We start from the raw sequence: 15,858 nt of genomic DNA on the forward strand, positions 1-15,858 counted from the left end.
GCCAGCAGGCTGACATTCTGATAAACTCTAAAAGGAAGACGGAAAATGGGCCAAAAGGCAGGGTGGGTGTGGCAGCTAAGAGACGTCACCGGGAACAAAAAAAGAAAGTGCGGCTACTCAAGTGTATGCAGATAAGGCATGAAGTTCAAGGTCTGAAAGGAAGTAGACATCAGATTGCAGAGCACCCACGTGGGACCTGAGGACAGACCTCCAGTGACGAGCCCAACCCTTAGGTTCTTCTGTGGGGCTTCCAAACAAAGCAAAGCTGCAGACCAGTCCTCAGCGCAGGCACCAGAAAGCTTCCTTCCTTTGGGAAAAGCTAGTGAAGTCTCTCCATGTGCCCTCTTACTGCCAAAGGGCTGGCTCTCTGCTGAACTTTCTGCTGTTGGAGAAGACTCACAAGGGCTGTGAGAGCAGAGCGCAAAGAAGATGCCAATTAGAATAAAAATATGGGTCCATGTCCACCCAATCCTGCAGGAGTTAATCCCCGTCCTGAGCCTCAGATTCTTCAAACATGGTAGGCAGACTGAATCAGAAAACCTAAGTGAGTTCCCGTCGTGGCTCAGTGGTTAACGAACGAATCCGACTAGGAACCATGAGGTTGTGGATTTGATCCCTGGCCTCGCTCAGTGGGTTAAGGATCCTGAGTTGCCGTGAGCTGTGGTGTAGGTTGCAGACGTGGCTTGGATCCTGCATGGCTGTGATTGTGGCTGTGGTGTAGGCCAGCAGCTGTAGCTCCAATTTGACACCCTAGCCTGGGAACCTCCATATGTATCGGGTGTGGCCCTAAAAAGCAAATAAATAAATAAGTAAATAAGAAAGCATAAGTGATTCTAAATGTCTCAAAGACTTTTCTCTATTTATGTCCTTCCTCTAACTAAAAAATGACTAAAGTGGGAGTGCCCTGGTTACCTAGCAGTTAAAGATCTGACATTTTCACTGCTGTGGCGGAGGTTCAATCCCTGGCCCAGGAGCTTCTACATGCTGTAGGTGTAGCCAAGAAATTAAAAAGCTTAAGATGTAGGGAGGTATTGTTGTGCCTCAATGGTTAACAAACCCAACTAGTATCCATGAGGACGCGGGTTTGATCCCTGGCCTTGTTCAGTGGGTTGGGGATCCGGTGTTGCCATGGGCTGTGGTGTAGGTTGCAGACGCAGTTCGGATCTGGCATTGATGTGGCTGTGGTGTAGGCCAGCAGCTGCAGCTCCGATTCGACCCCTAGCCTGGGAACCTCCATATGTCACAAGTGCAGCCCTAAAAAAAAAAAAAAAAGACAAAAAAAAGCTTAAAGTATAAAATCATAATCCAGCCTACCTGCTTTCCATATACGTGAGATTAATTCATGTACTTTCTGAGTAACATAATAAAGTTATCTTTAGAGATATGTACCAGTTGCAGAATAACACTTCTGGGGTCTTGGCTGCCAACCTGGTCCAGGAGCACACAGTCAGCATCCTGATGCCAAGCAGCATCCTGACCAGCATCCACTGCTCAGGTTCTGGTTGAGAACCAGATAACACCTTCCTTTCCGAAATGTCTACTTTTTGCTCAGAACAATGACGGGTATATGCGTAGGTCTTCATTTGACTCATTACCTGAACAATCAGCTTATGTTCTTTCCCCAAAGCAGAATTAATGCACATAAATTTGTGTCAAGTCCCCAGGACTCTTTCTTGCATAAAAACCACTAAGCTCTCATCCAACTCTGGCCTGAAAGTTCTTCTAGAATATCTTGTGATACCACCATTTCTAGGTAGCCTAGGAAGAGCCATAAATGATTTAATCAGCCAAATGTGAAACCTGTTCCTACTGCCCAAGCAGGAGTCAAATTCTTAAGTCTTTATAATTTGCCAAATTACAATTCAGGGTTACATTGGCAAGTTTACCTTGTTCCAGCCCTTCTTACAGCTGAAACTCTCAGATCTGTTTCAAGTTGGAAACCACCAATGAAGAGTTCACAGCATTTCACACTCACAAGTTGCAGCTTGTCATTTTTTCATATTCATGAGTCCAAGCCCTTTTCTACTCTTGTTTAAATTTTATTATCATAGTTATTAGAGATAAGCCAATAGAAACGGGATAACACAGGGAAAAGTTCAAGATAAATAATTTCTTCCTTATGAATAAAACCACACCCCACACTCAAGTGAGTTACCACTCATTCTGTCCTGCTGTACAGTTACACTCACAGTCCACGGATTAGTGGAAGCGGCTGATACTCGGAGCTGGCCAAAGGACCCCAGTTGTGTGAAGTCTCGGGCTGAGCTGTCTCTAGATGACCAGCTTCTCCACACTCAGCGTGCTTGTGGTTTCATCCTCTTCATTTGACCCAAAATATCCTGGCAGGTCCAGCATCCTCTGCTCGGACTCAGTGAGGCCAAATGACGTATTGTCATAGAAGGCGAACTCGGGGTGGGCGGGAAAGCTCTGACACTTGTCTTTTCTACTCTGGGAAGGGCTCAGGGGGCTGACCCTCTGGTAGCTCTCTTTGGGGGCCGTGGGGGATGGCTGCTTCCTTGAGACACTTCTGTGACTGGGGGATGGTCCCCTCCGAGCCCGGTGGGGCTCTGTTCTCTCACCTCCTGCCACGAATCCTACCTGGCGATCCCCCAGGTCTGGTTTCCTGGTCGGCTGCCCCGAGGCGTGGGGTTTGGGCAGAGGGCTCAGCAGACCGCTGGTCCCACCTGCCCCTTGGCAATGGTCGGGTTTCTCTGGAAACGGGGCAGCGCCTCGACTCTGCGGCCGGACTCGGTCTTCCGCCTGATCCCAGGTCCGGGTCCTGGAGGCGTAGGCGGGGGCCTGCCGGGGGGTCAAGGCGGACAGGCTGCGCTCCCGGAAGGGCCGGGCCTGCTTGGCTTCGTGGAAACTCGCTGTTCTCCGGAAGTGGGATCCCCGGGGGTGGCCCCTGTCCGGCGGCGCCCCCCTGCCGCCCGCGTGCCTCGCCTGGGACTTGCGGATAACGGTCTGGCTGGGGCTGACGGCGGCCTGCACAAGCGGGAGGTCCAGCCGGGAGGGCGGCCGGTCCCCGGCGCCCGGCGCGGGCGGCTGCTCCAGGAACGGGGCCTTGATCCGGAACTTGGCGGCCGCGGCGTCCTCAGGGACCTCCGGGTCCCGGGGGGCGGCGGCAGCGGCGGCGGTGGCGGCGTCGATGGCGGTGTCCGTCAGGGGACTCTGGGACACGTGGTACACCTTGGTGGTCTCCGTCAGGCCTTTCTTCTTCATCTCCTTCAGCTGCTGCTGGGCCAGGCGGTAGCTGAACAGGGGCGGGATGATCTTCTGGGCGGTGGACTGGAAGCTCTCGCTGCCGGAGGCGTCCTCGTCCGGGGCCGCCGGCGCGCTCCGCCGGTAGGTCAGCGGGATGCCCAGGTCCCCGGGGCTCCCGGGGCTCCCCGCCGGCCCGTCCCCCGCGTCCGAGAAGCTGCCGCGCGGCTCGCCCAGCTCGCAGATGTTCTCCTCGTCCGAGTTCTTCCGGCAGCCGGGACCGTGGAGGGAGTTGGGCCGGGCGGGGGTGCTGCACGTGGGGGAGCGGCCCAGCTTCCGCCACAGCGTGATGAGCACGGTGGCCACAATGATGAACAGGCACAGGGATATGCCCGTGACCGTGACGATGTTGTTGGACTTCGCCGGACCCTGGGGCTGGAGAGGAGACGGGCTGGATGTCTGGAAAGCTACCAAAAAGCAAAAATAAGTGTATGCTCCAGGATCGTTTTCTCTGCCCAGGTCCAGGATCTCTGAGGGACTGGCCCTAACGATCCAGCACTCACAGAAAAAGAAGTCCATTCAACAAGGGCTACGAATTCTGGTCCCGCATATATATTTCTGCGGGCAGCTTGTGCCAAACTAAAAAACAGGGCCCCACAGAAGAGAGGTGACTAGATGAGCCACCATCTAGGTGACTCCGGCGTTCACTGGCTCCTGCGGACACCTGACCCAAATTTTCAAGGTAAGTCAAGGTTCTTTGCTTAAGGTAAACATGGGGTACCTAGAGTTAAATGGACCTTTGAGAGACACACTGGAAAATTCTTACCAAGGGTAACACTTGAAATGCAAAATAACTTACAAATAGGCTGTAGCTAAATTTGCACATCAGAAGAGAAATTAATAGAGGAAAAATAAGTCTTTTGGCAAAACACTACCACTTGCTTTTCCCTTCCAATATCTGGACACTGTCTTTCCTAAGTGGGGAAGCCTCTGGTTTCTCACTCTTGTGATTTCAGCTGTCTACTCCCCCTCCTACCTTCCACGTGGTGTTGATTTTTTCTTTCCTGCTCTCTCAGACTGGTGTGGTGCATAGTGAGCAGAACGTTTCACCAAGACTCAGATGCCACCTGGGCCTTACTTAGCCTGTGTCTGGGAACCTGAGACCACCGGCTGTCACCAGACCTCACCTCTTTCCTCCTTGGTCACTGTCCATCTTTTGAACCCTTCCAGTCACCTGTCCTATTTCTTTTCCCCATAGTCTTAGCACCACCTGCTCTGTGCCTCATCTCCTGGCCCCAGCCCCATCCTCCCACTGCTTCCCTCTCCCCTTTCTGTGCGACATCTGATAATCAAATTCCCCAAGATCCGGGATCTTTCCACAAAACACTCTCTCTTCTTCACCTCCTTGCCTTCCCTGAGGACTGGATATCCCGAAGGGCAGCTGCCCCCGCACCCCCACCCCCACCCTATCCCCAGCCTCTTGGGTGGAAGATCTATTAGAAGCAAACGGGGCAGCGGCAGGGCGTGTTCCTCAGCCTCCTCGTTCCCGACTCCCATTTAACCAGTTCTTCCACCTCCGCAAAAAACGTCTATTCTTCCTATGCCCATGCCACCCACTCAGATCACCCCTTCTAACACTGCCATCTCAACACTGTCACTGCCCAGCCTCAGCCACCAGTCACTTGCACCTGGGTCCAGCCTTCCTCGCCATCCCATGGCCAGGACCACTGAGTGTCCATCCAACCTGCCATAGCTTCTCCTCTCTTGCCAGTTTCTGCAGCAGCTCTTCTTCTCTCTGGCTGGACCCTCCCCTCTCAGTCATTATTCCTACGCTGGTTATTCCACCTCATTGCAACTTCTAATTCTCCACCCCTCCGTCTTCTTCCCCCCCCCAGGCACCTTCTACCCTCACTTCTCTCCCTACCCCCAGGATCCACCACTTACTTAAACCCTTCTCCTGCCAATATTCTCAACTCTTTGGCCTCTCATACTGAGCTGTACCCCTTTCCCTGCTCTGCTGCAAAAGTCTATTCCTAGGAAAATCCAGACATGAGTTATCAGCTGCCGTATCTGGGCCATGAGCCCTGGTGGAGACATCATACCCAGGCAGACCTCCGCCTACTGAGAGCCCCCGAACTTGGCTGCCCATAAATCTTTCATGGGTTCCTAAGCAACTCACATTTCTGTCCCCTAAAATAGTGCTTCAAAGCTTTACCACGAATCCTCTTCCTCAGCTGTCTGCTAGATCATGAAAAATGAGAAGATATCGAGCAAGTACCCCCATCCCCGCTTCCTGTGCCAGCCTCTCCTCCCCCATAAACGTACCAGCAGCCACACCTCTATTTGCTCCTTCCTCTAGGGAGTTAGTGGGAGAAATGTGGCCCATAAAGATAAGGCCACCAAGGACTCCCTAGGCCACCCTTCTCCAGGGGGACCTGCCCTCTGTACCAATCATCTCCAGCTTCTCCTCTGTGCAGCTCCACAGAAACACACTCGAGCTCTTCTCACTTTAAAAAGACCCTTCTAGAACCCTCCCACTACTGCTACCGCCCTACCTTGCTCTTTTTCTTCCCAGCCCAACCTACAGAAAGAGGAGTCCACATGTGCCAGCCACTTGCTTCCACAGTCACCTCTGGCTCCTGCGACCTGCCCCCGGGATTCTGGTGAAGCAGCTCCTGCCGAGGTCATCAATGACCGAATGGCCAAAGCGCAGTTCTGTCTCGATAACCCTTGAGCTCTGCAGCGTCGGCTGCTGTCTGACTCTCTCTGCTTGGTTTCCATGATTCTCTAACTTGGAGAGAGGAACGTGGACTCTGGAGCAAGGGAGCTCTAGATCCCGTCTTGGCTCCACCGGCTGTAATTCATGTCTCCATGGACGCCCCACCAACACCTCCACCTCCACACACTCAAGACTCATCCTCTTCCCCCCAGATCCTTCGCCTCCTCTGATGCGTCTGGTCTCAAGGGACTGGCACCGCTGTCTGTGCAGCTGCCAGCACTAGAACCTGGGGTTTCATCTGTGAGGCTGCCCTCCCCACACTCGCCACATCCAGAGTCGCTGGATCCTCTCCTCTGCACCCCCACCGCCAGGGTTCCTTTTCACTGGGTTACTGGAAATCTTAGCAGGCCTCACTGCTGCCACAACTGCCCCTTCTGACTTGTACTCCACGCAAGAGATGTATTTCCCTCTACATCCTTGCAAATGTCTAATTAAAAAGACAGGCTCCCACCTTCCAGGGCCCTGAGGATCTGGTGCCTTCCTGTCCCACCTCGTTTCTCTCACTCCCTCCTGACACACTATCCTCCAGCCACTCAAGCTATTGTCAGTTGTCTGGGTTTTGTAATGTGCCATCATCTTCCAAGCTGTCATCCATTGTTCCCTTTGCTAAAACTTCCTTCCTCACCTGGTTCACCAGGTGACACCTACTCAGCTCTCAAACTTCAGCTTATTGTCACCTCCTCCAAGAACAGAGGTGCTCCCATGGATGAGCACAGGCTTCCAGAGCGAGCTGTGGATACCTGTCTGTTGTACTGTGTGCTACCCCTGTTTACGTATCTGCTGGGCTATAGTATCAAAGGCCCCTCCCAGACAGAGATGTGCCTTAGCTATAGTTTCCCAACCCCAGTCCCAGTAACTTGCACACAGTTGGTTCTCAACTCATTTCATAGTAATCAGCTGACTCATTATTCTAAAGGTCACAGCAAACTGCTCAGCACCCCATTAGATGGAACGTGGGTGCAACAGCAGCTGGATTCTCCCACTCTCGTGTTAAACAAGAAGGACCAAATTAAGGTAGGACCACACCCACAACTTGGCTTAAGAACCTCTTTCAAAGCCAAACTGAACTCTAGACTCAACCAAGTGGACAGAGCTGAAGGATGAAAATAGACTTGTTTCCGAACTGTCATTGGCCGTGGCTGACACGGCAGAGGGTAGCAGTGTCGCAACTGCACGTGATGGACCCCTCAGCTGTTACCTTTGACCCTGGCTGGAACTCTTCAGAACCAAAGCCAGAGAAAAGCCCCGAAGCTGTTGAGCTCGCCCGTCTCTCTCACCTAGTCTTTGCTCTTTCCCTGCAGTGAAGATTTCCTGATGCTAAGCAGCCTGCGAACAGATCTTTACATTTCCAAGGAGTGGAGAATAGGCTGAATGGGAAACAGAGGACACTTGGGAAGAAATGATCATTTTTACCCACATAAGCATTTACCCGAGAATCATGTATAATTAGAATAGGGGCTATAGTAGGGGGTGCCTGTAGCACTTACCCTTCCTGTTAATTTATAATAATGTACAAATTTCTAATTCCCACCCAGGATTAAAGAGATTAAAATGCCAGAACATGAAATAATACCAGACAGCCATGAAGAATGATTGCTAATTCCAGGTTATGGAGGCTTCTGGAAAGCTAAACTAGCCTGTCTATAGAGGCAAAGCCTTCAAATAGGTAGCTTAGGAAGAGGCCAGTCCTAGGCCCCTGCTTTCCAGCTCTATGGCCTTGGGCCGGTGACTGACCCTCTCTCGGCTGCAGCATCCTCACCTATACGTGGATATAATGATGTACAGTCTTCCTAAGCGCAAGGCACTTGGGAAAGTGCCTGGCAGGCAGAAAGCTCTTAAGATCAGAGCCCAGCACAATCATGCTTACCCTGCAGAGTTATTGTGAGCTTTAAGTGAGAATTCTTTTTTTTTTTTTTTTTTTTTTTTGCTTTTTAGGGCCACACCCACTGCATCTGGAGGTTCCCAGGCTAGGGGTCGAATGAGAGCTACAGCTGCTGGCCTACACCACAGCCACAGCAACGCAGGATCTGAGCTGCAGCTGCGACCTACACCACAGCTCATGACAATGCTGGATCCTCAACCCACTGGGCAAGGCCAGGGATCGAACCTGCAACCTCATGGTTCCTAGTCAGATTCGTCTCCTCTGCACCACGACGGGAACTCTGAGATGATATGTTTAAAGTGCTGGCACATAAATGGTCAATAAAGGGTCGACATTGCTGTCTCTTCTAAAGGTGCGATAGAAGCCGGGGCAGTTGGTTTTCCATTCCTTTGAGTAGCATAGCACTCCAGAGGGAAAATCTTCACACACTGCATCCCAGAATGGAGAGGAAGAAGTTACACGGAAGGAAGGAGATGTGGAGAGTGAAGGGATTATAAAGAGCAGGGCAGACAGGAAGGTCCTGTGGTGCAGTGGATTAAGGATCTGGGGTTGTCACTGCAGTGGCTCAGGTCGCTGCTGTGAGGCTGGTTAGGTCCCTGGCCTGGGAACTCCCACATGCCATGGGTGCAGCCAAAAATGGGCAAAGAAAGGAGAGGCAAGGAGAGAGGGCTTCAGATGACAGCATGAGATATAACTGGAGGGAGAACAGACTCAGGATGCGGCCCAGGGCTGATGAAAGAAGGGGGCAGGCTTCGGGCTGGGAGAAGGGCCTGGGTCTGAGGCTCTAATAGCAAAATCCCAGAAGAGAGAATGTCCTAAGGCAGCTGGAATGGAGGGAACAAGGCCTGCGGAGCTGACTGGAAAGAGGAGACAGCACGGATTGTATGAGGTCACAGGTGGGGACGCTGCTCTAGGTACTGCCAGGAGCTGGTGGTTCTGGCTACAAGGTGAGCTGAGACCAAACACAGAGACATCGACCTTCTCGATCCCAAAGGGACAAGGAACCGGGGATGGTTTTCAACCTGGAGCTGGAGAGCAGAAGAAGGCAGCCTGGACAGAAGGACTTCGCCGAAGGGTCAGGACCAGAGCAAAGACTAAAAGGGCAGCTGGCTGTGTATGAGAAGCAGGTGGTTTGTGGGCGGAGCAAGGTTCTTTTTCACCGGAACCTGTGGCAAAGGAATGGGATTCTGCTTCATCAGCTGCAGCAAACCTGTCACCTGAGCATCACCTCGCTGAGCACCCGCATCACACACGCACTGAGCACCTACTAGTGGGGCCTTCAGGATGCTCAGGGGATGAAGCAAGGGCCAGTCTCCAGGTGACACAAGAGACCCCCCACCTTCTCCTCCTGGGCAGGGGTGGTAAGGAATCAATGGAGGGCCCTGCAGGGGATGAGATGGGGAGTCGTGCCCCATTTTTGGCAAATAATGGTCCACACGGTTCCCTGGGACTCCTCAGAGATGAGGAGGAGAAAAACAATTTCTTAATGTTTTTTTCCACAATTTTGGTGGGGAGAAGTAACGAAGGGAGAAACAACAAATCTTGGGAAGAAGTGCTCATCCCTCCCGTTTTTCGTCTTTTAAAAAATGATTTTCAGAGTTTCCATTGTGGCTCAGTGGAAATGAACCCGACTAGTACCCATGAGGACTCGGGTTGATCCCTGGCCTCGCTCAGAGGATTAAGGATCTGGCCTTGTCATGAGCCCCGGTGTAGGTTGTAGACCTGGCTTGGATCTGGCGTGGCTGTGGCTGTGGTGTAGGCAGGCAGCTATAGCTCTGATTCGACCCCTAGCCTGGGAACCTCCATATGCTGCGGGTGTGGCCCTGAAAAGCAAAAGAAATAAAAAGATTTTTCTACGTCTGAATCTTTCACGGAGACCAACGTCCTTGTCCTTTCTCTATCTCCTACAGTGTCAAGTCCCCTGTCATCGCCCTGGCAAGCCACCCCCAGCTGTAGCCACACTGCACGGCGGAGAGCCCAGCCAGCGGCAAGGACAGCGTGTTGAGGGCTCTCCCGGACTCAGCCTGGCGACTTCCAGGCGGGCCTGGGTTCGACAGCCCCTCCGGGGAGGGACTCCTGAAGGAGGAAGGGTACCTACCAGCGCAGTCCTCCAGGGAACACGGGGAGGCCTCCGAGGACACTCCGGGGCAGCCAGGGCGGGAGGGGAAGGAGCTCAGGCACAGGCGACGACGCTCTCTGACACCGTCCCCACACGAGGCGCTACACTGGCTCCACGGCTGCCACAGTCCCCAAGTTTCTGCAAGGACATTGGCCACGCTTTTAACGCTAGTTCATCTGAGACCCAGAACTTAACTGCACCCAAATGAAGCAGCAAAACTCCAATCTCAGGCCTTGAAATAGGCGGGACGTAGGAAGACGCCCCAAGATGTGGGAAGCTGGGATGTTGCTGCTACCCTCTACAACCTTCCTAGAACCCCTCAGAGAGCTGGGGTCACAGGACGACCAGATGGCCTGATGGATAAAGACAGACAGGCTCCTCCAAGGAAAGCCAGGGTGCAAACACGCCTCCCGGAACAGATGTCAAGCCTCATGCGAGCTGGAGAGAAGTCATCAAACATGGAACGAGCTGCGGGAAGCCACAGGTGGGCCAGCATGCGACCCCAGAGCCCCCGGGAGCCACATTACCCGAGGGGAATTTGCATCCGCTGGTGGGATCTTCTCCACGGACCTCACCAGATGTTCCCAAGGAGGACTGGGGGCCGGCAGAGGACCAGAGAGTCTCCCTCACGTGGAGCCGCAGAGGGGAGCAGCAGCCTTGTGGGGAAGACACAGCCTCACCCAGATCCTCCTCCCATCTCCTCAATCCACAGAAGCCCCAAGCACTGGGGACAAGATGGAAAACCCTGTCACTCTAACAGCACCGGCTGAGACACAGAGCTGGGAGGGAAGAGAAGAAGAAGAAAATCCTCCCCCCACCCGGGCCCAGATCATTAGACAGCTTCTTCCACTGGCAGGAGACAGGATCATCCCAAAGGCCCCATCCATGGAACTCAGGGGCACAGCACTTGCCTAGGACTAAGGCTGAACCAGAACAAGATGCTCTCCCACCCCCGTCATCCAACACCCACTGGGCTCCAGGCTAGCAGTGACCAAGTGTCAAATACCAAGTGTCTACTGCTGGGGGAAGGCAAGAGGGACACGAAAGCCCCTCTGATGCTCAGGCTCAGGCCCAAAGTTGAGGGTACAATGAAAGTGTGGAGAGAAACCCTCTGGCAATCCACTTCCTGCCCAAAACACAGCATAACATTAGAAAATTTTTAACTTGGCATTTCCATCGTGGCTCAGTGGAAACAAATCTGACTAGCATCCATGAGGACACAGGTTTGATCCCTGGCCTCACTCAGCAGGTTAAGGATCTGGAGTTGCCATGAGCTGTGGTGTAGGTCACAGATGCGCTCGGATCTGGCATTGCTGTGGCTGTGGCATAGGCTGGCGACTATAGCTCTGATTTAACCCCTAGCCTGGGAACCGCCATATGCCGTGGGTGCGGCCCTAAAAAGACAATCAATCAATCAATCAATCAATATTAAAAAAAATTTTTTTGAACATAATCATGCAATGAGGGTGCCACAGCAAGAGCAAAAACTCAAACATAGCTCAATCCCTTACTATATTCACCCAATCTCCACAATAAAGATATAGTGAAAATATGATATGCCCATTTTCAGGCATAAATACTATTTATCAGTGTCTATAGTTCTAAATAAAATGTCCAACTTTTAACCAAAACTATGAGATACACAAAGAAGCAAGAAAAAACAAGAAAATGGAGTTCCTATTGTGGCTCAGCAGTAAAGAACCCAACTAGTAACCATGAGGATGTGAGTTCAATCCCTGACCTCGCTCAATGGGTTGGCATTGCAGTGAGCTGTGATGTAGGTCGCAGATTCAGCTCAGATCTAGCGTTGCTGTGGCTGTGGTGTAGGCCAGCAGCTGTAGCTCCAACTCAACCCCTAGCCTGGGAACTTCCATATGCCGGGGGGTACAGCCCTAAAAAGCAAAAGAAAGAAGAAAATATCAAAGTAATTAAGATAACCAGACTGAGACGTGACCCAAATACTGGAACTATTACAGAGAAATGTTAACTATGATTAATATGTTAAAGACTTTGGTGAAAAAGGTGAATAAGATGCATGAACAGATGGAAATTTTCATCAGAGAGTTGTGAACTGAAAAGAAATTCTAGAAATGAAAAGCGTGATAACAGAGCTGAGGAATATCTTCTAGAGGCTTATCAGTAGACCTGACACAGTTGAGGAAAGAAAGAGTGAATATGAATACAGGTCAAGAGAAATTAACCAAACTAAGACACAAAGAGGAAAGAAAAGTTGTGAATAAAAGAGAATACTCAAAAGAGCTATGGGACAAATATCAAGCAGTCTCTCATTCATATACCTAAAGTCCCAGAGGAAACAAGAGAATCATGTCCAAGGACTCTCCAAAATTAACGCAAGACACCAAACTACATCTAAGATGCTCAGAGAACATGAAGCAGTATAAATACAAAAAAGCAAACAAACAAAAAGTTAGACACACTATGCTCAAAATGCTAAAAACTGAACAGAAAACTTTGAAGCCTATGGTGAGCAAAAGGGGGCAAGGTGGAAATTCATCACATCCAGAAGAATAAAATCGAGAATTACAGCACACTTATCACGTAAGCCAAAGGTAATGGAAGGACATCTCTGGAGTACTGAAGAAAAAAAATTACCAACCCAAAATTCCACAGCCAGTGACAGTATCTTTCAAACCTGAGAAAGAAGTAAAGATCTTTCAGACAATGAAAATTAATAGAATTAATTACCAACAGACTTTCACTACAAGAAATGTTAAAAAACTCTCCAGGCAGAAGTGATATGATACCAAAGATTTGCATCTATATAAAGGAATGAAGTGTGCTATAAACAATATTTATAGAGGTACAGATAAAATTTACTTTTTTTTTTTTTTTTTCTGTTTATGGCTGTACCTGCAGCATATGAAAGTTCCCGGGCCAGGGGTTGAATCAGAGCTGCAGCTGAGGCCTGCGCCACAGCCATGGCAACACTCAATCTGAGCTGTATCTGCAAACTGTGCCACAGCTTTTGACAACTCCGGATCCTTAGCCCAGTGAGTGGGGCTAAGCCAGGGATCGAATCTGGATCCTCTTAGAGACAATGCTGGGTCCTTAACCCACTGAGCAACAATGGGAACTCCAAATTTACTTCTTATTTTTAAATGCTCTAAAGTATAATTGATAGTCTATGGAGTTCCTGTCATGGCGCAGTGGTTAACGAATCCGACTAGGAACCATGAAGTTGCAGGTTTGGTCTCTGGCCTTGCTGAGTGGGTTAAGGATCCGGCGTTGCCGTGAGCTGTGGTGTAGGTTGCAGACGTGGCTCGGATCCTGCGTTGCTATGGCTCTGGCGTAGGCCGGTGGCTACAGCTCTGATTCGACCCCTAGCCTGGGAACCTCCATATGCCCTGGGAGCTGCCCAAGAAACCACAAAAAGAAAAAAAAAAAAAGTATAATTGATAGTCTAAAGCAAAACAGTAGCAATGTATTGTTTATAGCATATATTTAATAACATGTATAATAATCATTCAAAGAATGGGAGGAATGAATTGGACTATTTTTAATATTACACATGAAGCAAAATATTACCTGAAAATAGATTGAGTGCTTAGAACTGTATACGGTGAACTCTGGGACAACCATTACAAATTATTTTAAGTTATAAACAATAAACCAATAGTGTAGTTAAAGTAAATCTTTTTAAAAAACTCAATCCAAAAGAAGGTAGAAAAAAGAGGGAAAAGAAACAAGGAACAGATGGAAAAAATATAAAACCAAGGTAGTAGATCTTAATCTAACCATATAATGATTACATCAAATATAGATAATCTAAACATCAATTAAAAGACAGAGATTGTGAGATTGGATAAAAAAGCATGACCCAACTATATGCTGTTTAAAAGAAACTCACTTTATGCAAACTATTGCCTTTGGAATGGATAAGCAATGAGATCCTGCTGTGTAGCACTGGGAACTACATCTCATCACTTAGGATGGAGCCTGATAATGGGAGAAAAAAGGATGTATACGTGTATGTGTGACTGGGTCACCTTGCTGTACAGTAGAAAATTGACAGGACTCTGTAAACCAGTTATAATGGAAAAAATAAAAATCATGATGAAAAGAAAAGAAACTCACTTTAAAAATAAATAGATATCACAGACATTGAAAAACTTATGGTCTCCGGACGAGACAGTTTGGGGGGTGGAGGGATGTGCTTGGGCTGTGGGATGAAAATCCTGTGAAATCAGATTGTTATGATCATTATACAACTACAGATGTGATAAATTCATTTGAGTAATAAAAAAAATTATATAAAAAAACCATAAATAAATAAATAAATAAATAGATAAATAGGTTAAAAGTAAAAGGATGGGAGAAGTTATACCTTGTAAACATTAATCAAAAGAAAACTGAGTGGCTACATTAACACCAGACAAAGTAGACTATAGAACAAGAAGTACTACCAGGGATAAAAGAAATGTTATATAATCATAAAAGGGTCAATTCAGCAAGGAACCCTTCACAACCCTAAATGGGGATGTATCTAACACCAGAGGTTCAGAATATATACAGGGAGTTCCCTTGTGGCACAGTGGGTTAAGGACCTGGCATTGTCATTGCAGCAGCTTGAGTCACTGCTGTGGTGTGGGTTCAACCCCTGGTCCAGAAACTTCCACATGCCTTGTGTGTGACCAAAAAAGCCAAAACAAAGTACATACAAAACACTTCCAGAAATCATTATGGATTGACAAATGCAAACTTCTCTTTCATGTAATGACTGCCAGAGAGAATAACTGAATAATCCCCTACAAATAATTATCCCTTCTCCCTTCTCTATCAGCAGCCATCCAATCCCAGGATCTATCAAGTGATGCCCACGCTGGGCACCAAAATACCCTCTGCATAAAAGTCTCCCTTCATCCTCATGGACAAAACCTCATGATGCAGTCAAGGGTATACAAAGCGCTACAAAAACACAAGGAGAACATGCAAGGCAGATACACTGTCAGGTGAGCCAAGTGGTGCAATCTCTGGAGTGAGTCATGGAATATGACTTCTTCATAGCAATTAAAAGTCTCGGATTTTCTTAAGAGTGGGAGCATTACAAACCAGTATCTTGGACCGACGTCAACTGAGGTGTGGTAATTATGTTCCATCCAGAGATCCAACTGAACACAATATTGGGTCTGTGCCTCCCAGATCACACTGCACAGCTCCTCAAACAGCAGAACAACAAGCCAGCTTTGTCCTCAAGCTTCAGAGCTGTTCAGACACTAAGATGTTTGCAAAGCTTTGGCAAGCTCAGATTAAGTCTCTCTGAGTTAAAGCAGGGCCATTTAGTTTTCAAAAATCTATTGGGAATTCCACTATCGTGAAATCTAAATTGAAAATTAAGTCAAGGAGTTCCCGTCGTGGCTCAGCGGTTAACGAACCCAACTAGGATCCATGAGGATGTGGGTTCAATCCCTGGCCTTGCTCAGTGGGTTAAGGATCTAGTGTTGCCATGAGCTGTGGCGTAGGTCACAGACGCAGCTCAGATCTGGGGTTGCCGTGGCTGTGGTGTAGGCTGGCAAGTGTAGCTCTGATTCGACCCCTAGCCTGGGAACCTCCATATGCTGTGGATGTGGCCCTAAAAAGCAAAAAAAAGAAAAGAAAAGAAAAGAAAATTAAGTCAATATATAGTTTATCCTTCTCTTGTGCTGATATTTAAGACCACGAAAGGCAGAATTACAAAAGCTAAGCATGCTCTTGTTATTCTTTCCCAGCTCTTCTTTTAGTTCACATAGATATTTTTCATTTAAATACACAGTCATTTGTCAAACTAAAAACAAAACCTCCATTAGTGGGAGCCAGGAAAAAAAAAAAAAAATCAAAGTTTTGATAAAAGTATGAATCTTAATGTCAAAAATCACATTT

At 48.9% G+C, this 15,858-nt stretch overlaps 1 protein-coding gene across 10 annotated transcripts in view; it reads right to left on the bottom strand.

Moving 5' to 3' along the window:
* The window catches only part of THSD1 (thrombospondin type 1 domain containing 1), a 62,492-nt gene that overhangs the window by 31,397 nt on the left and 15,237 nt on the right, over window positions 1-15,858 (bottom strand). For 4 of the 10 annotated variants that reach the window (XR_014819340.1, XR_014819339.1, XR_014819341.1 and 1 more), the window contains exon 4: window positions 9,961-10,119. Coding sequence is in view for 6 of the 10 variants with exons in the window: in XM_084981572.1 (XP_084837698.1) it covers window positions 2,272-3,668; window positions 9,961-10,119 (1,556 nt within the window). In the remaining 4 variants the exon portion in view is untranslated. Of the gene's footprint in view, window positions 1-2,018; window positions 3,669-7,882; window positions 9,029-9,960; window positions 10,120-15,858 lie in introns of those variants that run through there. The other 6 variants (XM_084981572.1, XM_005668378.4, XM_084981576.1 and 3 more) reach the window with 3 other exon arrangements.

This window comes from Sus scrofa, chromosome 11 (assembly GCF_054392235.1).
Source record: "Sus scrofa isolate SSC_HxYL_T2T_F1_AM1 chromosome 11, Sscrofa_HxYL_maternal_Yorkshire_Landrace_v2.0, whole genome shotgun sequence".
Taxonomy (NCBI): domain Eukaryota; kingdom Metazoa; phylum Chordata; class Mammalia; order Artiodactyla; family Suidae; genus Sus; species Sus scrofa.